General features: G+C 34.9%; 1 protein-coding gene across 4 annotated transcripts; it reads left to right on the plus strand.

Moving 5' to 3' along the window:
• Window positions 1–17,858: 17,858 nt before the first annotated feature.
• On the plus strand, window positions 17,859–22,855 carry LOC131075365 (uncharacterized). Of its 4 annotated transcripts, none has more exons than XM_058012191.2 (7): window positions 17,859–18,237; window positions 18,615–18,658; window positions 18,735–19,129; window positions 20,212–20,340; window positions 20,431–20,524; window positions 20,925–21,837; window positions 22,490–22,855. In XM_058012191.2, coding segments are annotated over exons 2-7 (1,545 nt in total). In that variant the 5' UTR covers window positions 17,859–18,237; window positions 18,615–18,656; the 3' UTR covers window positions 22,502–22,855. The 4 variants fall into 4 exon arrangements, with proteins under 4 accessions (XP_057868174.1, XP_059072606.1, XP_057868177.1 ...); XM_059216623.1 differs by having other exon boundaries at window positions 18,743–19,129; XM_058012194.2 differs by having other exon boundaries at window positions 22,493–22,854.
• The last annotated feature ends 3,391 nt before the right edge of the window (window positions 22,856–26,246 follow it).

A 26,246-nucleotide genomic window follows, 5' to 3' on the forward strand; every position in this document is an offset into this window, starting at 1 on the left:
TTGTAGAAAATAGTTCACAATTAATAACATAACTATGCATTTAACTATAATTTCTTTGCAATTGAAATGTAGATTACCTCATCGGTTGATCTTGGATCTAATGTCTTCATTCTCCTCTCCTTGTCAGTCTTAGAAGTTTTCTTGAAGACAAACTTAAAAGGATCCACGTTATGGCCGAACTGCGAAGGGGGCTATTGTAGATTAATTGTATAATTAATACAATGTACTAACATAAATACACAAAAAACACTTAAAATCTATAATATAGAGAACAATGGCATACTGGTGCCTGAGATGCTTCTCCAATGGACTGAGGATGGCTCAACATCGATGGAGAAATTTTCACTATTACCTATACAAATAATGATCAAAGATTAAATACAATTAATATAATGATAAGTATTATAGGTTAAAAATAATTAATGTAATATATAAAATAAAAGTGTATTGGATCCTGAGATGCTTCTCCAGTGCACAGAGGAGGGCTTGCCATTGATGAAGAAGCTATAGATATTTCCTGTATGAAAAAATTATAAGATTATAATTTATCACAAGCTCACATGTACACATGCATATAATCATGAAATCAAGAAAATAAATTAGAGATACATACCTCCGTCGTCTCTCAATCCTCAGGCGAATTAGGTGCATTCAACAAATCCACATAGCTCAATGACCACTGTACATGTAAAATAGTCAAAAAACACTAATCAAACTACAAATCCAAGACAATTTCAACATTTTCAAACAATTGTACAACTAAAAATATGTTCAATTACCTTCTTCCCATGTTTTGGCATCTTCAAGGAATCCTTTTGCTTAGGACGAGGCCTAGATGCGGAGGGGGTGCCAAAAACAAAATTAACATGAGATATTAGTACATATAATATATTAAACATAATTTTAAAAATCTAAAATGAAATGATTTGCATATTCCATCAAAACAATACATAAAAAAGGGTGTACAAAATATGATACCGTATAGCCTTGTAGGCCAAAATCGATCGTTGAGAGCGTGATGTCACGAATCTGGGATATTTAGTCCCCTATCAACACCTACAAACCAAAAATTGGACCAAGCATTAAAGATAGTTAGTATATCTTGTAATTTTTTTGAATTCAAAGTGTACTATTTTATTTTAACATGTTACAAAATTTATACCTCAGACATTGAAGTTGTAGCTGTATACACCTAAAAATGGTTAGAAGATAACTAATTAAATAATCAATTAATTAATTATTCCCCCTTTCCAATTTAATTGAATTCACTAGCAATTTGATTAATTCCCCATTCATCTACTTATCAATAAATCTAAGGATTTATTCATTAAGTTCATCTAAATAGTCCCCTTTGATTAATTAATCTAAATTGATTAATCCCCCCCCATTAAATTCATTTCTTCTAATCCCCTAGTTAATTAAAACAAATCAATTTATGAGTTTGTTTAAAGTTAATTAGCCTTTTCCTATTATTTGAATTTTTAAATTCAAATTCCCCACATGCCTCCTAACTTCTACCACCTAACCTAAGTAACCCTATCCTAACCTCCTTATCCTAACCTCCTATGGTGTGGATATTCTCCCATTGAGACACATGTCACTTATGCCACATGTCTCCTCCCTTGGACACTTGCCCTCTTATGAGAAAGGCTCTTTGAATCTTGTCACCATAGAGATGATAAGTGTCCCTCCCTCCAATCTCTTTTCCAACCTCCTCCAATTTCACCCTTGATATCTTCAGACTCAATCTTGACCATTAATTCCTGCCACCTCACCCCTGGCCTTGGAAATCCTATAAATATCCCCCATTTTGGAGCACAAAGGATCCCATCTCATATCATTTTAGGCATTGTTACTATAGGCATATCCATTCTAGCATATCATTTAAGAATTATTATCATAGGCAATTGCATCTTAGATCTAGTTTAATTTGATCATATTCTAGCATAATTGTTGAATCATATAGCATAATCAATCTCTATTTTAGCTTAATTGCATCATCATCATAGCTTAATCATACATATCATTATCTTAATTAGCCTCTTGGATCAATCTAGCATAATCAATCTCATCTAGCTTGCATATCATATCATTTTAAGTCCTTCGTCTAGGTGTAGTCAAGTCACTGGGATTGCTTATCTAGATCTGAGAGAAATTCCACACTCGCATCTCTTAGGAGGCGATAGGTCACTTTGTCATGGTTTATCTTTCATTGATTTCAATTTGCTAACCATGCTTGTAATGATCTAGTGAGTGTTTGTGTTGTAGCTGCAGGTACCCTACTTCACACACATGACATTTTGGTGCCCACCATGGGGCCTAGCCCCTTTGATCTTTAACAAGTTTGCTTGCAGGAAATCTCATTGACAGGTTGATTAGCTATTTTGATGCATAGATTAGCTCTCTCGAGTTCCAGATTCACGTTCTTGGCCTCTTTTGTAGTGTCCCGACACCTCAAATGGCATTTATGAGGGATTTGTCAACTCTGTTTTTATGTTTTTATCTGTTTTAGCATTTTCAGTCTGTACCTTAGGGTTTCTGGTATGTCTTGTAGCGTTTTTGGTCTATTTTACAATGTTCTTGATCGGTTTGGTAGCGTTCTTGGTCAATTCTGCAACATTTTTGGTTTATTCAACAACGTTTTTGGTGTTCAGAATATCATTTTTGGTTAATTGGATAGTGTTCTTGGTCCATTTGATAGCGTTCTTGGTCAATTTGATAACATTTTTAGGTTTTCATTGATTTTTCTAATGTGGTTTTCTTCATTTCTCATTTCTGCTTCTGGATTGTCATTTTCTCGAACCTAATTTGTAGTTTGTTGATTTTGCAAGTACTTATTTCATTGTGAAAGACTAGAGTCATAAACCATTTTGCCATCAAAGAATGCAATATAAACTACTAACTTTGTTTGCAGCCGCAAGATTTTGCACTTATTTTTGAAAAATTAGGCACATAGACTAATTACAATGGAAATGAACAAACATGTCTTATGTGTTTTTGATGATAGGCGAGTATGCTCTCACCTTTCTTAGGTGATCAGAAAGATAGACTCATCTTTTCTTTTCAATAGTGCATATCTTTAGTGGGTCTGCCCTCCCGAGGAGCCTATAAGGCCAAAGCCATTAAGGCCGGTGAGAGGGGAACGACCCAAGTGGGAATGACTAACACCAAGTACTCCAACCCACTATAAAATAAACTTGATTTGATGAAAATCAAGTCAATGACACTGCTTGAGAATATCTCTCCTCCATACCTTCAGGTATATCAAACCAAGGTTTTCAAGGCTGGGAGACCTCTTAATTGAGTTTATACCCTGATACGCTGAACAGATCCCTTACTAGTTCCAATTAAAATTAGATGCTAACCGATTTACCTCTGAACATTATTAAATTCTTTGTGCATGGAGGGGGACGAATCTCTCCTTAAGACACTCACCATGTGTCCCTCTTGAGCGTATATGTGAACTCCCCATTTGAGACCTTATTGCTAGGCTCATAATGGGACTCCACTAGCTCTCACAAAGGCAAAAACATGGGTGCCCTTTAGGGGGTGACAAGGCTGTGTGAGCTGCCAGGGTACCAAGTGTGGGATAAGAACTAATAATGAAGCCAATTTCCTTAGGATAGACTGAATGGTGTATTTTTAATTGTTCAAAACCCGTGAAAACTTGGGCTTTCTTTAAAGCTTATTGAACATACACTTTATGTGTCCTTTGGGACAAAAATATAATCTGAATTATGTGTTTGTAAGTTAGGTCAAGATATCATCCATTGAAATACAACAAAAATTGCAAACTCAAACTTCAAATTGTCAAATTTACAAGTTTCATAGCAGATTAGCTCTTTCGGTCCAAACAGTAGCTCTCATGGTCCAAACAATCGCTCTCATGGTCTAAACAGTAGCTCTCATGGTCCAAACAGTCACTCTCATGGTCCAAACATTAGCTCTCATGGTCCAAATAGTCGCTCTCACGGTCCAAATAGTATCTCTCACGGTCCAAACAATCGCTCTCACGGTCCAAACAATAGCTCTCACGGTCTAAACAATAGCTCTTTCGGTCCAAACAGTAGCTCTCATGGTCCAAACAGTCACTCTCATGGTCCAAATAGTAGCTCTCATGGTCCAGACAATTGCTCTCACGGTCCAAACAATAGCTCTCACGGTCCAAATAGTGTCTCTCACGGTCCAAATAGTAGCTCTCACTGTCCAAACAGTATCTCTTTCGGTCCAAACAGTAGCTCTCACAGTCCAAATAGTAGCTCTTTCGGTCCAAACATTTGCTCTCACGGTCCAAATAGTCACTCTTTCAGTCTAAACAGTCACTCTTTCAGTCTAAAGAGTCGCTCTTTCAGTCCAAACAATAGCTCTTTCGGTCCAATCGGTAGCTCTCACGGTCCAAATAGTTACTCTTTTAGTCCAAATGGTAGCTCTCACGGTCTAAACAATAGCTCTCACGGTCCAAATGTTAGCTCTCTTGGTATGAATGCTAGCTCTCTCACATTTCAACATTAACTCTTCAAGGTTGAGCTTGCTAGGTATAAACATCAATTTTCTCATTCTACACATTAACTCTTGGGGTCAAAATAACCATTGTCTAAGTTCTAACATCACTAGTTTACACTTCAGAGTTCTTGGTCTAAACAATAGAGCTTCTTGTCTAAACAACAACTCTCTTGGTCTAAACAACAACTCTATTGGTTTAAACAACAGAGTTTATGGTCTAAACAACAGCTCTCTTGGTCTAAACAACAACTTTCGTGGTCAAAACAATAACTCTCTTAGTTTAAACAATAGAGTTCTTGGTCTAAATGTCAGCTCTCTTGGTCTAAACATCAGCTCTTCTGGTCTAAATGTCATCTCTCTTGGTTTAAACAACAACTCTTTTGGGTTGAATGTCAAATTGCTCATGTTTCAACACTAGATCTCCTAGTTTGCACTTTCTAGGTCTAAATATCAGTTATCTGAGTATGAAAATCAAAAAGTTACGTCAAAATAACAATCTCCTAAGTTCAATCACCCAATTTGCTGAGTCTAAACATCACTGTTTTGAACTTTAGAGTCACTGCATTGCATAATAACATTTGTGGTCTGTCCTTCAACGTTCCTGGTCATTTTGTCAGTGTTTCTGGTCAGTATAGCAGTGTTCTCGGTTAGTTTGTCAGTGTTTCTGGTAAGTTTGTCAGCATTTATGGTCAGTTTGTCAACATTTCTGGTCCATATAGCAGTGTTTCTGATCAGTATAGCAGTGTTCTCGATAAGTTTAGCAGTGTTTCTGGTCATTTTGTTAGCGTTTCTGGTAAACTGCACCAAAATAAAAAAAAACAAAAACAACCCATTTCTCAGATAGTCAAACATAGAGACTGGGTCATCTTATTGGGTCACTTAATCAGGTTATCTTTTGTTAAAAAAAATTCAAAGATAGACACACTAAGGTTCTCAAGTATTCATCTCCAACAAGTTTAAGATCTAACATCTCAAAGTGCAACATCACACCTTCTTTGATAAACTGATCACTCAAAACATAGTTTCTCATTAGGATCTATCATCCTCTATCACAAAACTGCAACGTTTGATCAGGATAACTGTGTCCCACATCGTAGGATATATCGTTCCTATTAGACTTGGTTTTATCAAAATCATCATCATTGCACTCCAAACTAAGATCGAAAAACTTACAAATCTACAAATACTTGAATTATCTTTTCATGTCATATCACTCTATCATACCTACATTGACAGTTGATCACTTATCAAAACACCTTATAGACAATTAGATCCTTGCACAATATTCAACACATGTCTATGCCTGTTTTAACTAGAACACAGAGATAAAAGATCGAAGAAACATAATTAGAAACATTCGAAATAGTTGAAGATCATAGAAACATGGAATACCAAAGAAAAATACAAGAAGACATAACAGGTCAACATATTAGAGAAATCAAACAAGTCCAAAATCAAAAGCCAACTATGTCAAAACCTCACAAGGATTCAAATGCATCTCCAAAGAAAGGTGGCTCTTTTATGCAACTCTTAAAGAGATCCCTAAAGGATTTTACTAAGGAAGATCAAAATCGTGCACCTATGTCTAGCAATGGCTCATCCCCCCATAAGAAAATTGACTCTCCAAAGGCATCTATTACTACACCTCTTAAAAACTTGCAAGAACCTTCCATAGCATCCTCACCAAACAATACACCCAAGGATGAAGTTCCCCAAGGGATATCCATAATGGCCATCAAACCTATTTCAGAGGTTCCTATTCAAAGCCCATCTCCTTCATATCTAAGCATTGGTTCCTTGCAATATCCCAATAATGCTCCCTTGCAAATTGAAGTCCTCATTCATAGAATGCTTGTTAAACATGTCCTAGTAGATGAGGGAGATGGCTTAAACATTTTCTCATTGAGTCTTGTCCGTGCTCTAGGTTATTCTGAAGATGCAGTTGATCCCCCAAAAAAGATCACATTTAAAGCATATGATGAAGAAGAGCATTCCTCTAAAGGAACTGTGATATTACCCATCAGAGTGGGACCTTTGCAGAAAGACACATCATGCCAAGTCCTAGATTTAGATTTATCATACAACATACTCTTGGGAAGACCATGGATACATGACATACATGCTATTCCATCAACATATCATCAGTTCCTGAAGTTTCCATACAATAGGCAGGAAATCACGATCTCAACAGACTCAAATCCATTACAATGCTATAGTAATCTGAAACTGGCTCGAGAGGTTATTGTTCCACATAACATAGAGACATCATCTTCAAGCACACAATCCAAAGAAAAATCATTTGCCTCAATTTTGTCAAGTATGGAAAAACAAATATAGCTAAGAGATCAAGGGAACAGAGAATATCCACTATCGCAGTTACCACTTTCTCCTAAATCCTATGGAAAACCATCAAACTCTCAACAACAACCAATGGTGAAACATCTTCCAATATTTGATGGATCATTTGTTAGTGCTGGGACCTTATCAGAGGAAACAAAAGACAAATATGTGCTACAATGGCTATAAAAGGATGAAGAAGTCCAACAAAAGATCAATAATGTCAGAATACCTACAAATAAATATGGAAAAGGATTTAACATTCTTCAAAAAATGGGATACACTAGAACGGGTCCTGTAGGAAAAAGAAAATAAGGTATCTCAGAACCTATACAACCTCATGCTCAACAGGCTACATACAAATTAGGCTTAGGGTATGGACGAGTTACTCTACAAGAGGACACATCTTTTAAGGAACAAAAAGATGAACATGATAACAAATAAGAGAAACTTGCAATTGAAAGGGAAGAAGAAGATGTAGATGTCGATATAGTTCATGCGTATGCAGGACAAATGTTAAGAACTATCCCACTTGAATCAAGATCACATTCAATTGACTTGAACTTAATCGAGGACGACCAGGAGCTACTTGCAAGAGGTCATTCTGATGAGAGTATCATTCTAGACATTGAAATAAATATCAAAAACTTTGACATCTCTATCATGACCCTTAATACCTTTGAAGCATCTCAACCTGAGGACCCCTTACCTCTAATCCATCTTGAAATTATTGACTAGGAAAATGAAAGACATACTGAAATTGATACCTTTCCTAATGACCATGCCATATCCTTATATCTTAATGCAATCGAACCCGCAACAACTTTCACCGGGGATTTTGCCTGCGCATCTTCCAATCAAGTGGGTGCCAAATCTCCTAGTTGCAAAAGTGAAAATAAAGAAAACAATATCAGGTCTACTGATGAAAACCATTTATTGACAACATTAGACCAGGAAAAAGTAAAAAGAAAGGACGCATCTAACGGTGAAAACCTCCTCGAGGCGCTGAAAATGGGAGATTTAACACCTTACCTAAATACTATCGAGAGAGGTCATCTATCCCGATAGAACCAACATAGGTAGTTAACATTGGCACAATTGATCACCCAAAGATTCTACATCCAACAACCTCTGTATTAGAACAAGAAGGGCAAAAATATTTGGAGCTCTTCAAAAGATGGCAAATCAATTTTGCCTAGTCATATGCAGACATTCTAGGGTTAGATCCATATCTTATAATGCATCACCTGGATGTCAGTCTAGGAGTAGGCATCAATAATGGAGCACAACATGGATCAGGAGAAGGCATTCTATTCATCACACCACAAGGTCACACAATTCCAAAGGCATATAAGTTGAGTTTTCCATGCACCAACAATACATTGGAATATAAAGCTTTGCTCACAGGAATCAAGATGGCCATAGAATGGAACATTACACAACTACAGGTCTTTGGAGACTCTTAGCTCGTCATCAATCAAATCAATGATGATTATCAAACAAAAGATGAAAGGGTAATGCCTTATAAGAAGATGGATAATGATGTCAAGAAAAAATTTGTCGAAATCACTTTTGAGCAAATTCCAAGAAATGTAAAACAAAGCAGAAGATGCCATGGCAACAATTGCTTCTCTACTTCAGACACAAGAAAATCAAGAGCATTACGAATTCCTGATGGAAGAGTTGTTTTACCCTGCACATGATTATCCTGATTCCCAAATTATCTGTCACCTTGTTGGGCATGATTCCTCCCGCTATGGCCAAACTTATACATACCTGAAAGATAACACCCTCCCTCCCGATTTGTCAAAGAACCAAAAGAGAATCTTTATTCGCCAATCATCCCATTATACTCTTGTCGCAGATACCCTTTTTAAACGAGTTCTGGATGGTACTCTTTTAAGATGTCTCGAGCAAGAAGAATCTGAGAAGGCCTTAAATGAAGTACATAAAGACATTTGTGGCACTCATTCAAGTGGTCTTACCCTTCTGAAAAAACTCATACGCTTGGGCTATTATTGGTCAACTTTGGAACGAGATTCTTTTCAGATAGCTAAAACATGCAAACAATGTCAGATCCATGGAAATTTGATTCATGCACCGTCACAAGAACTTCATGCTTTGGAAACATCTTGGCCTTTCTGCCAATGGGGTCTTGATCTAGTAGGAAAGATAAATCCTCCTCCATCCAATAGTCACAAATTCATCCTTGTAGCTACATAATATTTTACAAAATGGATTGAGGCAGTACCTCTCACAAATATCATAGGAAAACAAATTGCTATATTTATCTTGAACTACATCATATGTTGCTATGGAATACCCATGACCATTATCATTGATAATGAGTGACTGTTCAAGAATTAGGATGTAAAAGAGCTATGTGAGAAATTCAAGATCCAACACAGATTTTCCACACCCTACTATCCACAAGGGAATGGGCAAGAAGAAGCATCAAACAAAACTATTTTGAAAATCCCCCAAAAGACAGTGAATGATGTTGGCAGAGATTGGCATATTCAATTGAACCCTACTCTATGCGCCTATTGTACCGGTATCCACACACCAATAGGTGCCACACCTTTCTCTCTTGTCTATGGATCATAAGCAATACTGTCAATAGAAGTAGAGATACCTTCTCTACGAGTATCATTAAAAGGCCTTATCCCAGATGAAGAACAAAGAATATCTAGACTACAAGAACTAGAATTGATCCATGAACGACGACCAAATGCCTGTGATCATTTGAAGGTTGTATCAAAAAATAATGTGCTGAATTTGTAATCACAAGGTCAAACGAAGAGCCTTTCAAGTTGGAGAACTAGTACTCAAGGAAAATCCATGCAACCAATCAGATCGAGAAAAGAAAGGTAAGTTTGAACCAAACTAGTTGGGTTTGTTTGTGGTCACAAAAGTATTTGGGTCAGGAACATATCAACTATCAATGCAAGATGGGGATCAACTCGAGGAGCCCATCAATAGCATGCATCTGAAAAAGTTTTGTCTAAAAGCAGAAAATCCAAAAAATAGTGAAAAAACAGAAAAATAAAAAACAGTGGAAAAGCAAACAAATAAAAAATAGTGGAAAATCAGAAAATACAAAAACAATGAAAACAAAAAAAAAAAGAAAATCAAATAAGAGAAAAAGTGCAATAAAAACAAATGATGAAAACTTGGCAATAGGCGCTATCTGTAAGCTATCTCTTCCATCTATTAGTTCATGCATCCTTTCGCTTGCATTTCATTTTCCGTCAGCATTGTTCATATCCATAATAAAGCCTTTGCACACACATAGGTATTTTAGGTGATTTCTCACCATGTTTTAGGCCATTGGATATATCATAGTAAATTTGTTTCTAGGCTTGGGGAAAAATCCTGCACCTAGATGGGGGCAAAATTTTCTCTCTTTTTGAGCTTAATCAAACAAGTAGAACAACATTTAGACAGCTCCTGTCAAACAAAAACTGAGACACATCCAACATTGAACACAAGATCAAATTATCAACCATCAAACTATCACGTGCCAGTCTATGCACATCACACACATATCAATGGATGATATCTTTTGACTAATGATTTTAACATAATATTTCAACTTATCTATCTTGATTTTCGCTATCATGATTTCTGAGTGACTCCAGGATGTCTTTGACTAGAGGAACAAGGAAGGAACATGATATTTTCTTATCCACTGTCTGTATATTAATCGTTAATATGTTTAAAGTTGTCTCAGGACATGATCATCGGAGTATCATCAAAGACATTTCGGATTTGCATATAGAAATGGTTAATCCTACCTGTGTTACGCAAGCAAAACTCAGGTCATCTTGGTTCAATTATACCTCGATGTTTGTGCTAACTTGCAATATCAAAATCCAGGAAATTAGTGCTCAGATCATCATGGTTCAATTATACCATCGATGTTTGCACTCACTTCCCACATTTTAAAAATCTCAATGATGACAAAAAGCAATAACCTAGTGATTGGTCTGATTGTAGCTTTTGCATTTCATTTGCATTTTTCATTTGCATCTATTTTGCATTTGCATCTATCTTGCATTTCATTCTTGCATGGGATCACAGATGCTCATCTTATCCAAGGCCAAATCTATCGCAAGAATCATCAATGTATCATCATGGGTGTATACACAATTGGAACAATGACTCATCTCTCTCTAGATATTGTTGATCCAACACAAATCTTATGCTAACATCAACATATCCGAATCTTCCTGCAACATGATATCAACAAAACTGTCAACTCTTTATCCAATTAATCTTATCAATTCTATCAATACATCGCATATGATCTATTCTATCATGTCTTATACAGGATGTATCTTTCCTGGAACCAACTGTTTTGATCATGTCTTATACAGGATATATTGTTCCTAAAACCAGATGCTTTGATCATTTTTGTCTTATACTGGAGGTGTCATTCTTGAAACCAGACTAGATCTCAATCTTATCAATCTAATCAATCTTATCAATTCAATCAAGCTCTATCAATCACCACATCCAACACCACATCATAGTGATCGAAGAACTCACACTTTCATCAATCCACGTTGCATAAATCAACTCATTTCTAATCAGGAAATCAATTTTGCAAAGATTCAAAAACTCCAAAGGTCAATTATCTCAATTGATCTCCCGAGGGGGCATCATCATATCACAATTTAGCAATCAATGGTTGGGGCATCCTATCGAACCAATATCACATCAACATCATCAAATTGAGATTATTCTTTGAATCAACGCGTCATCACACATCACTTTAAAGAGGGGCAAAATGTATACACCTAAAAATGGTCGGAAGATAACTAATTAAATAATTGATTATTTAATTAATCTCCCTTTCCAATTTAATTGAATTCACTAGCAATTTGATTAATTCCCCATTCATCTACTTATCAATAAATCTAAGGATTTATTCATTAAGTTCATTTAAATAGTCCCCTTTGACTAATTAGTCTAAATTGATTAATCCCCCCCCCATTAAATTCATTTCTTCTAATCCCCTAATTAATTAAAACAAATTAATTTATGAGTTTGTTGAAAGTTAATTAGCCTTTTCTTATTATTTGAATTTTTAAATTTAAATTCCCCACATGCCTCCAAACTTTTAACCACCTAGCCTGACTAACCCTATCCTAACCTCCTATGGTGTGGATATTCTCCCCTTGAGACACATGACACTTATGCCACATGTCTCCTCCCTTGGACACTTGTCCTCTTATGAGCAAGGCTCTTTGACACTTGTCACCACAAAGATGAAAAGTGTTCCTCCTTCCAACCTCTTCTCGAACCTCCTCCAATTTCACACCCTTGATATCTTTAGACTCAATCTTGACCGTTGATTCCTACCACCTCACCCCTAGCCTTGGAAATCCTATAAATATCCCCCATTTTGGAGCACAAAGGATCCCATCTCATATCATTTTAGGAATTGTTACTATAGGCATATCTATTCTAGCATATCATTTAAGCATTGTTATCATAGGCAATTGCATCTTAGATCTAGTTTAATTTGATCATATTCTAGCATAATTGTTGAATCATATAACATAATCAATCTCTATTCTAGCTTAATTGCATCAACATCATAGCTTAATAATGCATATAATTAGCTTAATTAGCCTCTTGGATCAATCTAGCATAATCAACCTCATCTAGCTTGCATATCATATCATTTTAAATCCTCCGTCTAAGTGTAGTCAAGTCACTGGGATTGCTTATCTAGACTTGAGAGCAAATCCACACTCGCATCTCTTAGGAGGCAATAGGTCGATTTGTCATGGTTTTTCTTTTGTTTGATTTCAATTTTCTAACCATTCTTGTAATGATCTATTGAGTGTTTTTGTTGCAGTTGCAGGTACCCTACTTCACACACACGACAATAACTGTAGTAACTGTGGGAGGAGTATGGGATACCGCTGCTGCATCCTGAAATGCATATTATTTGTATCAATTTCAATCGATGTATAAATGGAAATTCATTTATGTAATTACAAATTTAAAGTGACTGATAAATAAAATGCTATGACTTCAAATCAACACACCTGTTTCTACGACTGATGGCCAAACAACATGTCTATGAATGCGTTTGTCAGTGCCACATCCTCAGCCGTACGGGTTTGACATCTACTCCCATAAATCGTGCACACATGAGGTGTGGATCCATCCGTAGTGGCCTCATCATCCGTCCCTATGAATATCCCTGAGCAACTGACACACACATGCTGAATGGGCTCTTTGTCACCACCTGGAGCAACTAATGGCTCATCATCCAGTACAAGAGGGTGTGCTAACTGTGTCCCGTGTTGGATGATGGCACTAGTCAATGTTATGGCCACCTAAAGAGTCTATAGCTCCATCGACTCTTTCAGCTCTACTGGGACAACCTGATGCACCTTGGGTTTGGGTGCTAGGGGGCGGTGACTTTCTGGGGATAATTGCCTACGGGATCCAGGTCTATTTGGGAAAAGCCGTCACCTCTACCATGGAACTCTCTCATGTCAAAATAGTTTGGCCAGACATTGAGGACAAACTCACAATATATTTTTCTCAAAAAATACAATGGCACCTCATAATTATTACAAGGTGGATCATCAAAGACTATCCACCACCTCTTGCAAAAAAGATTCTTCATTTGCACATTGGCACACCAATGTATGGGAAACCTCTTTGCATTAAGAGGTAACAAATGACCAGTTTTAGGATCAACAAAAAGGGCACATATTTGTTGTTTATTAATAATTTTATTTTTCACTCTTTCGTATGATAGCCCACTAGCATAGTATTGACGACACATATCCCTATAGTTTCCCCATTTTGTAATTTGTGTGCAAACAACTGTGGCGCCAATAGCTAATGTTTCTAGTCTAGTGGCAAGGGATTTATGATGCTAAAGCTCAGATGTTTTCAATTTATTATTCAGTCTATTTATTTTAGACATGTTTTGCTTTAATTGTTTAATCAATTGCTCCTGTGTATCAGGTGTATAGTCAAAAGGAGGAGCTGGAGGTGTATCTTGTGGGTTTTGTTTAGAGTTTTCAGGAGGTATCGCGTACGCGGATTTTTAGGACTAAAAACCGTGTACGCGATCACTTTCCTAAAAACACTGCCTATGTGGTCACTTTCCTAAAAACACCGCATACGCGGTATCTTTGCTTTAGGCTCGGGGACAACGAACCTAAGTGTGTACGTGGTGATTTCAAAGTTTAATATCGCGCACGCGCTGCTTGTTTTTTCATGTTTTTTTTAGGTGGTGTCCACTTTTATGACCATCGTCTTTGTGCACATAACCAATATTAAGGTTGACATTGCACATTATGTATAGTTATACATAATATAGGTGAGCATTCAACAATATATATCTTTTCGAATTATTATATTTTCAAAGATGGTAATTTTTTACTATGCATAGTTTTAGACTGTTGAAATTCCTTCAACCTTCATTCTTTTTTCCTGTATGTGATATCCAATATTTTACCTTTCAATCTAGGTGATCTTATCCCTTGTATTATTTGTATTCCTTCATACTTCATCTTACTAAATATATATTTATCTTACTATTTTACATGATGGTTGTTTACATCTCATATAATATATTTCAATGTACTTAAATATGATTCATATTTATAGTTAAATTGATGATGTTGCCTTCTTGTTATAGGAACATTAGGGACATCTTAGATCACCCTTTATTTTTGTGCATTTAAATATTTGTCTTTTACGTATTTCATGATATATCTATTTGATTATCACATGATGTTGTGATTTATTACTTGCTTGATGTACTCAATTTTTCCCCTTACCTCCAATTTCTTGCATCCTTTACAAGAAACTATTTGGTGGAGGGCTTATCATCACTAATGTTTTTTCATGATTGTATTTACGATTACAAATTTAGAAATTCATGATTATTTTCTAGTACCAAATAGAGCTTCATCATCATTTCTAGACATACTATATTTTCACATGGTTGAATTCCTTAAAACTCTTTCTATAGAGTCAAAAGATTTCTTTCATAGTCTTAAGGTCCTTTCAAACATAAATTGTATTCACATAAAATTCTTTCTTATGTTTTGACCCTTGACAACAACATTATCTTTATGCATCAAGACTAATGTATAACTTAGCATACATTTTTGTCCAGGAGTTTCTAAATAATCTTATCTTAACCATATTCCATCTCCAAAAATATGAAGAGTCTAAACTCACTAAATCTATCATGTTCAACCATCGTTCAAACATCTGATGTTGGAATTGACGAAAATTATTTGATAATTGTATATTTGAGACTAAACTTTTAAAATTGAAATCATTAAATTAAACTCACTTTTTAATTATTATGAGTTCAATAAAGAGAATTATTCTAAATTATATGCTAGGGTGGGATATATAATTGACTAACACAAATCAATTTGAATAATCAAGAAGAGAGAGAATCTAGTATATACATGCATTAAAAGGTAAAATATTGTGACATTAACATCTTAAGAACATATTGTATCGTTGTTTGTTGTCTTTGATTCATGTTCATGATCATTGGATTTGCCCACCTAAGAGTTTGATGAAGAGAAAATCTCCTAACCAAAAAAATATAAAATAACATTTGTAAACATTATATTCAACTATTAAAGGTCACATACAAATAAGTGAATAGTTTGTAAAGGCCCCAAATTGGTGAAGTTTAAAATTGTAATTCCTAATTCATTAAATTATGTTTGTGGAATTCAACCAAATAGTTATGTAATCATTTTTTATAGTTTTGTAATAATTGTTTAATAGAGCCTACTTTTTAACATATTACAAATCAATTTACAACTTTTAACCTAATCAAAATACACATCAAATTTAAAATGAAAGCCCCTATTTTTAAATTTCTATATTAATTTTAACATTTCTTACAATATTTATGTGGAGATGCATCCTATACTAGTAGCAAGGCATAGAGTATCACGTTGTGATCATGTAAATAAAAACCCTTAACTAAATTTGACAACCACTTACATGTCAAGTAATTAACATTTTACAATTAAAATAATATTAATATTAAATATAAATATCTTAAAAATATCTATAGTTAAGAAAATTGAGAAGAACAATATGCACAAAAGTTATGACCACAATGAAATCCTAAATTTGATAGATCTTGTAATGCAATCTAAATTTAATTTTGTCCATTTCAAGTGGTCAATATTTAAATCCACTTATTTCAACCACCTCTTTTTTATACTTGGGTTAGGATTCCATAGGACTTCCTATAATAAATTAGTGAATCTTGCTCAGATTTTTTAGGAATATTTTTAAAGTTGATGGTCTCATGAATTTAGAAGTGAGTTCAACGCCAAAATTTAGGAAAGTGGAATAAACTGTAAATAGCTCAAGATAAAAAATAAATAAATAAAAATAAATTTTCTTTCAATTTGTTTTCTTTGTGGGAATCTTATATTTCATATGATTGACAAGTGCCATAATTTTTTTAAAGTTGGCGGATCAATTTCTAGCCCCACCACAATTCCATTTGTTCACAACTATAGCCCTAAAAATAAAAAAGTAGATAATAACGACATGTTCCCATGCGACTGCTTAGCTTATTTTTGCTAGCAGCGGCTGCTCAAATTTTTTTAGGAAATATTTGTGGAGCTAGTGGCCCCATGAGTATTTATTTTTCTGCTTATTTTAAAGAGAAATCTTAAAATTGGTATTAATAATATTAGTAATAATTTGTGCACAAGAAAAAATAGAAATGAAATGTTAAAAAAAAAAGAGGGAAACAAATTTGTGGAGCCACGTGGCATTTTTGGCAATATGCAGTTGCTGCTTATTTCTAGCCCCCCTATTTTCCCATAGCTTATTTTCAATTCCTAAATAATAGCTGCTCCACTTAAATGGCAAAAGATTCTAAATTATCTTTTACCAACAATTTTAAATTTGCATGGGAACACTCCAACTGCTTAAAATTAAGCAGAAAATGGAGTTAAGAAGCCGCATGGGAACATGAGGTAATATTATTTAGAAAAAGGTTTCGTAGCATTTTTTTGCTTCATGAGAACCTTGCCCCTTGAAAATAAATCTTCAAGCTCCCCATAGGACCTTGTCCTTAAATACTTCTTAGCTTGAAGGTTTATTTATTTAAAGGTTCCAATTGATCTTGTTGTAGATTTTTTTTGGCTCCATGAAACTCCTTGCTCCTTGAAAACAATTCTTTCATTGTGAGGGTGGATCATGTAGTATGAACCCAAACAAGCTCCCATGGAACCTCATTTTTAGATATTTCTTAGCTTGAAAGTTTATTTATTTTTTATTCATATAAACAACTACAAAAATGATCTTATTGTTCATCTAGAACCTATTAAATAAATATAATTTATTTGATATATAATAACAATTTTTTAATAAAAAGTGACTTAAAAATATTATTTAGATTTTACATAAATAATATACTTAATATTTAATAAGAACATAAAAAAATAATTATCAAATATTAAATAAAATATAAAACAGATAAAATAACTTCAAATTGAAAATATTTTAAAAATATCTATACTAATTAATAATTATCAGTCCCAATATTATTGTTATTAATGTAGTTAAGATATTTGGACACTCCTATTAGGTGTACTGAACTTGCTCAACAAAACCTATCATATAAATTAAATAATGCAAATTTTGAAGTAGAAACAATAAATTAGGTGAAGTTTTGCATTTTTCAATTAAGTTTGCATCAAAAGCGTCAAAATTTCTAATTCTAATACACTCATCCTTAAAATTTCTAATTCGATACCGTAACGCATTAGATTTATAAAATACAATATAATAATATCTTTCCTAATTAAAACATATAATACATTTTTAAATAAAAATATTATAAAATCGTATATATATAACAACATAGCTTTATTTTTATGTATATTAAATTTATTTGAAATGTTTTTTATTTAATTTAATTATGATTTGAAATGTTTTTAGATCCAAACCAGCTTAAAAACTCAGTAAATTGTATGAAATTGCAGTTACGCGTTATCTTCTGGATATAGAAAGATTCAGCCGTGTTAGAAATATGACATTTGCAAAATAAAAAAGCAAGACGAACTGTTGCATGCATTTTGGTTTAAACATGTAGATTATTGGCGCATGTTTTGAAATTTAGAGAGTGAAGAGAAATGGAACTGGTAGATCTCATTTGGACATGCACACAATCCGGCTGCATTGCAAGAAGGAAAATTTAGCGTTCAACAAGCAGTTTAGCGGAGTAATCAATGCCGCGGAATGCATTCTGACCCAAAAAAAGGGATCTTCAGATCCCCCTCTTTCAGACTTAGACATCTCAAGCTTTTCTGCAAAAACAAATCCAACAGTCTTCTTACACACAGCTTCCAAACTGTGGTAAAGCCAAGAAATTAAATTCTACTAGATTATTGCAATTGTTTAAGCAAGGTTTTTCTCTGATTTGTTCTGAACTGAAATATATAGGAGTTTTAATGAACTATTTTTCATTTTCCAATGAAAGAGAAGAGATTTTTCTGTTCTGCGCTGCAATGAAAAATGAAGAGTTTTAATGAACTATTTTTCAATTTTTTAATGAAAGAGAAGATTTTTTGTTTTTCCACATCTGAAACGTAGATTTTTCTTCCACATTTCAGTTATAATGGCGATGGAAAATGATAAACATCATATTATAGGTGCTCGTGCCATTGCAACTTATAATTCAATATTTTGTTGTACTGTGAGAAATTCTAATTGTTTTAAGTTTTGTAACACAGTTTTGCAGATGATTGGCTGGCAGTTACGAAGAATTGTGCATCATGTAAGTTTACGCTACGGATTTGTATTTTTTAATTTAAAGCTGAGATGAGAAGTAAAATGAAACGACTTGTTACCAGGAAAACAGAGGAAACTTGTCTGGATCTGAATCATTCTCCGAAACGAAGCTGTGCTCCTAGTGCTGCCGTAGTCGAAATGCATCAATGGCGACCAGATTCTTACGAAGAGCCGCCGAATCCAATTGATTCCTTTCCGGACAGAGAGTTGAAGGGAGGGACTACAAAAAAAGAGATTGAAAATTGTACTATTAATGAGCGGGAGGGTGAGAAGGAGCAAAATCGTGAGCTCATTTTGACACAAAGGCAAGAGCACAATAATTGGCCTTTAAGGAGACCAATGCCTTTAAACAATGACCTTCACGCTCATGCGGTGGCTGCTCCCGAGTCGGCATGGAATATGTCTCCGACTCAAATTGATCGATCCAACAGTAGCAGTACAGGCAGCGATAATTTAGGTTTAATCTCTTTTCATCTTGTCGGTTCAATCTTGTTAAATTGGGTTTTGTTTTGTCAGGAAATTTGCTTAAATTTTGCTAGCTAGATTTCTTCGCCATGGAAATTAGCTGATAATTTTACAAATATGAATATTTTCTGTCGATTTTTACAATGAAATTCGCTCGTAAAGAATTCATTTGCATTTTTGTGATAAGAATTCTATTATTTAAGAAGGAAGTTTAGATATTTATGGTAAGAATTCTATAATTTTACCAAGAACATTAAGATGTGTTAGCTCAGAATATTGCTATTTTTGAACCTAAATTTCTCGTCATTTTTAAGATTTAAATTCGCCGGTAAAAATTCATGAAAGTATTGCCTGCAGGTATTGCAAATGAAAATGCATCTGCTACGAACATTGCTATTTTTCAATAAATATGAAAAATTGTTTGATCATAGAAACTGATATTTTTAAACTTTGCTGAAAACCTGGTTACTAAATCTTTGAGATTGGCTGATAAGCCACTCAGTTGCAATTTTACTTAGAACTCTCTGCTTTTAAATTTCTATATTTTAAGCCTAAATGAAAATGTGATCACTTGCACTAAATTTCCTGGCCCTGCAATAACAAAATGATTTGCGATTTTTTAAACAGAAATTCTTATGAGATGTTTTCGTACGTTAATTTTAGTAAAATCTTAAAATCTGATTTCTTTAGATGGCTGTGCAATATCTTGAATTTTGCTTTACCTTAAAAAGTTTTGCATCGCTTATGCCGTTGCACAAAGGTCGGTTTTTTAGCGGCTTTGCTTTTCAATTTAAATTTCAAGATAAAATCCTGGCGAATCAGGGGATATTACTAAATTATTTCAAAGACGCCAATACATCTCTCTGGCTATTCTGTGTATAAGCCTTCTCGAGTTCAAATTTCTATGAAGGCTGTTGCAACTTTTTCTCTTCAACAAGCGGGTCAACACTTTTCCTTCCGATGGTTTATCTAAATCCTGGCAGTAAAACTCTTTCTACTTGTAATTTTGCAGAATTACTAATTAGTTTTGTGTATGTTGAATAGAAAATAATGTATATGGTGTGGGTAATGTAGACAAAAGAAAGCGCAGGGCTGAAGCAATCGAGGAAGATGCGAACAACAGGCCGTATGAATGCAGGTTTTGTGAAATGAAATTTACGAAATCACAGGCGCTGGGGGGACACATGAACCGTCATCGCCAAGGTAATCTATCTTTCATTACAATTGCGCCAAGAAGCATTCGCAGAATCTAATGCAATAATTTTCATGTATTCACTGGTTATGAGTGTGCAGAAAGAGAACGAGAACAAATACAACAAGCGCAGGTTCTACTTTTAAGTAACATGCATAACAACATTCAGCAAGGAGGAACCCTGTCGTCTCTTTTGTAAGTATCCCATCCATTATTTTAACATGTAAAGCTGCAACTTTCAGTTGAATAGAGTAGGCTGTATTATTTCATAGAATCATCTCAAGATAATATGTAATTAAAACTGATTTTGTGAATTTGTCAGGATAATTTTTACACAATTTTGAAACCTTATTGGAAAAACCTGTGACGGATCTTGTGGTGTGGTCAAAGACGTCCGTTTTAAAAAAATCCAAGTTTTCTCTTTTTCAGTAGTTATGGACTGTGGATGCCTTAAAAACACCTTGCGAACCTCTGTTATGGAAATAAAGTCTATATTGATTTTTTGGTTAGATGTTTACTTGTGAAGGTGCAATTTTTCAATTTCTAACACATGAGGATCTGTTTGTTATTGTTCAAAAAATGCAATGTAATGCAGCCAGAACAGTGGGATTTCTATTCCTAAGTTTCACCAGAGGTCATCTTCACTTCCATCCCAGTGTTCAGGAATACAACCACACCAGCAGACCAGCATCTACCATCAGTCTCCCCTAAGCTGGAGCCAGGGAAGTTCCAGCGTTGCATATTCGAAAATTACGGATAATAGTAGTTTTGCAGCAAAACAAGAGGACTGGCCTTCCTTAGCCAGATCCACAGCCTATGGTGCTTCCCTGAACGATATGCCATTCTTATCTCAGGGGAGGAACCAAGATTTGCTAGGAATGTCTTATGAAAGAAACACCCAGTCACCATCTAATCTGTTTCCTTCTGAAGCCAACACGGCAGGGGTTTTACCGGTGCAGAGAGGCGGATTTCTTCAGAGGCAGGGTTCAGGGGTCGGGGCAGGGGTACAGTCTTCCTCAGCAATATCAGGACTCACAGAAAGACGCTTCAACTCCACACTTCACCAATCTGCATCCTACCCATTCCTAGGTACTGAACACAACCTTTCTAGTGCAGCAGTGGACGGTACATCCCAAGCTTTCAATTTGCAGGGGGGTTCTTCAATTCAAGGCATTCCAAATTCTGCCAGTATGCCTCCCGTTGCTGCTGATCTTGCTGGGAAGAGCACAATGGGGGCCTCGTCCTCGGACTTTGAGAACTTTTGGTTTTATCCACATCAGAAAGCAACGATTCCAATCAGCTCCATACCCACTGATGAATTTGCTCTGTCTTTGAATTCTGATACCTTGGCCAGTGGGCACATAACAAACTCTCAGGGAACTGGAGTTGGCTTCGCTGGTGAAAATTCTGCCAGACAGAGAATCAATATTGGCACAGATTCATCTTCCCTATCTTTCGGGGATTACAATGCAGAGATTGAAAGCAAATATAATCAGGGAATTCCTAAAGTAAGTGCCTAAACAGATCCAATCTTGTAAATTTGAAGTCGTTTCCCTGTATCTTACTTTGATTGGCCCTGTTATTTTTCTGGTGTTTGTCTTCTGAGCCCTGCATTTGAACTATTAAAAATGCATGTACAGAAGGTGCCTAAAATTCTGTTGATCATGTAGAATTTTATATAGGAATCCACTGGATGTTAGCTACATTTTAAATGCAAGCAAGCCAAACAGAGCCATTCAATATATCAGCTGTCATAGATGCCAATTCATTTTCTGAATCTTTAGAGATTACTTGGTAGTTGCACAAACGATAATTATTCGCAAGAGAATGTTTCATTTGTAAGAATCCAACTAGTTTCATTTTTTCAACTAATAACTCTTCCTCTTACCAGCTGCCCTTTGCTTTGATTTCTTCCATTTCAGGCCCAATCTTTCTGTTTCTCTTTTATCCATGTCATGTTTGAACATTGCTACGCATGAACCTGGTGATTCAGGAAATCGCCAGCTCTCCCCATTGAACATTATTATCTGTGAATTTTTTGTTTCATCTTCTTGTTACGGTATTGCACAGCTCAGCCTTTAGGATAACAGTTCAATTGTTTAGCGTAGTTATTAGTTTTACAATTTGTGAGGCTAAAATAATATATTGGTTTTCTTGTAGCAGGATTCTTGATTGTATATTTGCGGAGTGTTTGGCTGTTCATCTGAGGAGGGACCGATATTGATAGAATAAGTGTTCATCTGAGGAAGGACAGAGATGATATAAGGTTATTGAGTTTACTCAAGGGGTTATTGATTTTGAGCTGTATAAAGCATTTGTGATTGCTGACACAGCTGAATTAATAATTGGCCCCCTTGAAGATTTAATCCCCTTTCAAAATAATTCTGCAAATTTGATATAGATTTTTTTCCATATGGCCAACAGGCCATTCTCAAAATGAACTGTTTTCAGAACTTCTGATCTTTGGTTGTTAAAAAATACAATTATTAAATTTTATTTATTTTGGTATGCTACCAACTTGATGGTAGATTACTTCTGATCTTTGGCTGTCATAAATATTTAGTTGTTAAAAATATAATTTTTAAAATTTTATTTATTTTGGTATGCTACCAACTGGATTACAGTTTTCCATTCTAATCTTTTATTTATAGTAATTATAATTTAGAATTAATTTTTTTTTAAAAATGAAATGAATTATATTTATATTTAGACTGCTCTTTATCATTGAAATGTTTTATATTTTGTAGTATGTTTTTATTATTGAATTTTTACAAGTTAATTCAAGCGAAAGATTTATAGATATCATTTAGACACCATTTTAAGAGAAGCTAAAAAAATCTATATAAGACGATAATGTCATCTACATTTTTTCTATTGAATTCAATGGCCTTAGATTTTTAAAAGATTTATAGACACCATTTTTAAGAGAAGCTAAAAAAATGTACATTTTTTCTATTGAATTCAATGGCCTTAGATTTTTAAAAGATTTATAAACACCATTTTTAAGAGAAGCTAAAAAAATCTATATAAGACAATAATGTTCATACTTTCTTCAAAATTTCACTTAAATCATAGAATTGGAATAATTAATAATTCACAACAATTTTATTTGATCAGAATATAGTTAATTGAGAATCGTTTTTGTGGAACACTAGTTAGAAGGGAGAAAAATTATTTGAAAGGGCTTTAGTAATCAGTGACTTTTAAGTTAGATATTCATTGCAAAGTGCTTGGAGTGCATTCACACATCCTATACAGCAGCAAACAATTTTTTTTAATGGCGTAAATAACTAGGCACTTTAAGGTATAGATTCATTGCAGACTGCTTGGAATGCATGCACACCATCCTGTACAACAATTATTTGAGCCTCTTTAGTGAACTCTACTTATATCTGCTGTTGCATGGCATTCATATTGTAATCCAGTTAGATTTAATGTCATCTATTGTTTTTTATTGTTTTTTAACTTGTTATGAATAATCAAACTTGAAGATAATTTAGAGTTGTTTTGTCAAGTACCCATTGATTTGTGAGTTGAATACATTCACATCTTTAAGAAACATCTTGTTTGGACTGTATTTTAGATCAATTATTCCTTAGGATTAATTTAAACTTAATTTTTTAAATTTATTATCTAGTATTCAATACTTTTTATTGTTTTTAAAGATTGATATATTTAAAAGTGTGTGTTAGAAGTTTGTAATCTATGGAAGTTTACATTTTTTCATATGAAATTAAATGCATGCAATTTTTAGAAAAGTAAATTGCTTCAAAGAACACATTTAATGAGATGAACAAACAAGTAAATAGTGTGAAGTAACTTATGTAATTTATTGAATGAAATAACAAATTAAATCGTAAGTTTTTTATTAAGGATAAACAGGTTTTGAGAGGACCCGAAACACCATACAACAGGTTTTGAAGGGACCCAAAACCCTTAGATTTTACCAGGATCTGGAACCCACAATACAATGCTACCTAGAGGAATAATCATCAGAAAACCAGTAGCCCAACCACAATCGAGACTGAAAAGACTAGCCTCTAATACATGCACAAGGGTTTTACTAAGGCTCCCTTAACCTTCGATTGACACCATGGGTGTTTCAGGCACCCATAACCTTCAAAGCCACCAGACTACAATAGGTAGCCATACATTCACAATCTGGACTCAGAGGGTTTTGAAAGGCTCCCCTAACCATCAGCCTAGGTTTTGAACTGGCCCCCAAAACCAACAGAGAAGAGTTTTCCCAAGCTCCCTTAACCTACAACATAGGCCTCAGATTGCCAAAAGAAAAACCTATCCTTAACCAAAAACCAAAACAACAAGTGGCCAGGTTGGGCCCTTGAACACTACTAGCATTCATCCTGCTTGTGGGTTTTACAATGCTCCCACAACTCGAGCCAGAAATTAAAAAAATAAACATAAAGCAACAACCAAAAGGGGAATTTTCAAAGGCATCCCGAACCTTCAAAATGGGTTTTAAAGTGGATCCCATAACCAGTAGGAGGACACCCATCACCACCCAGCATCTGATCAGAGCTCGCCTTCCAGCACACCACCTCTCCACCTCTATAGGAAAGGGAACCACCTCAATAAGAGCAGGAAGGAAAGAGACCATCTGCAGAGAAAACGAAGCAAATAACCCCAAAACATAGACCAACAACCAACAAATAATCACATGATGCTTAGTTGGAAGGAAGGATTTTGAAAAGGCTCCCAAAACCTTGAATAGAAAAAGAGGCCAGCACTAGAAAGACTCTATGCCAACAAGTTTCACAAGAATCTCCACCTCTATAGGAGAAGAGGGAAAGAAACCCAACATCAAAGAGACAATCACAAGAGCACATCCAACCTCGAAAAGAAAGGTATCCAATACCCCCAATAGGAGCTGGATCCCACCAAACTTTGCCCACAACTCTTCCCCTCTATAGAAGAATGGTCCACCACAATAAGACAGAATGAGAGAAATGAAAAGAAGATAGCTTGTGAAACACCAGAGAATCTATTGAAATAAATAGATCCATAAAAACACTAACAATTTGCAAGAGAAAACTTAGATAAACCACATCAAAAAGATGTAGGGACCTCCTAGACAGAGTCCCCCATCCACACCAGATCATTCCCAAAGGGCAAAACACAACCCAAGGGAGAAAGGATTCCAAAAAAACATAACCTCCACCTGGATCCCAAGCAACCCCCTCACACCAAGGCACAACCAGCAAAGCACAAACTACAGACAAAGCATAGACCACAGTAACCACCACAAAAACCTTCTTGCACAGCAAAATCGCCAGCATTAGCATCTCCACCTCACGGGCCCACCAGGTCCAGAAGAAAGCCCGACCCAGATCCAGATCCAAGCAACCACAAATCCAATGTCCACCATTGACAACACAAAAAGGAAGAGAAGTTGTGAGGTAAGGGCAAAAAGCCCCATCACCATGCACAACCTCAATCGCACCCACAAAATCCACCACAAAAAGCACCAATGGGAGAAATGGGTTAGTGCAGGATCATGGGGGGCCAAAAAGTGGCGATGTGAAAAAAATAGCCTTTTCCACTCGCCTAAAAACGTGAAAATCCGTGTTGACTTTTTGCTTGGCCTGGGTGTTAGTACACCTTGGCATGGTAAACACCTAGACAAATCGGATATTTGATTTTTATAGGTAATTTTAAATTAAAAAATAAATTATATATTATATATTATATAATATATAATATATTATTTAATATATAATATATTATTTAATATATTATATATTTTATAATATGTAATATATAATATATAATTATATTACAATATATATTATATAATATAATATATAATTATATTACAATATATATTATATAATATAATATAATGTTCAAGGGGTTGAGCTTAACTGGTTAAAACACTGGGTTCTCACTGTGGAGAATT

Source organism: Cryptomeria japonica, chromosome 2 (assembly GCF_030272615.1).
Source record: "Cryptomeria japonica chromosome 2, Sugi_1.0, whole genome shotgun sequence".
NCBI classification, from domain to species: domain Eukaryota; kingdom Viridiplantae; phylum Streptophyta; class Pinopsida; order Cupressales; family Cupressaceae; genus Cryptomeria; species Cryptomeria japonica.

Coding starts and splice junctions, on each gene's coding strand:
- LOC131075365 (XM_058012191.2), top strand. Junction 19,130..20,211: donor TACAGGCAGCGATAATTTAG/GTTTAATCTCTT, acceptor TGGGTAATGTAG/ACAAAAGAAAGCGCAGGGCT. Junction 20,341..20,430: donor CATGAACCGTCATCGCCAAG/GTAATCTATCTT, acceptor ATGAGTGTGCAG/AAAGAGAACGAGAACAAATA.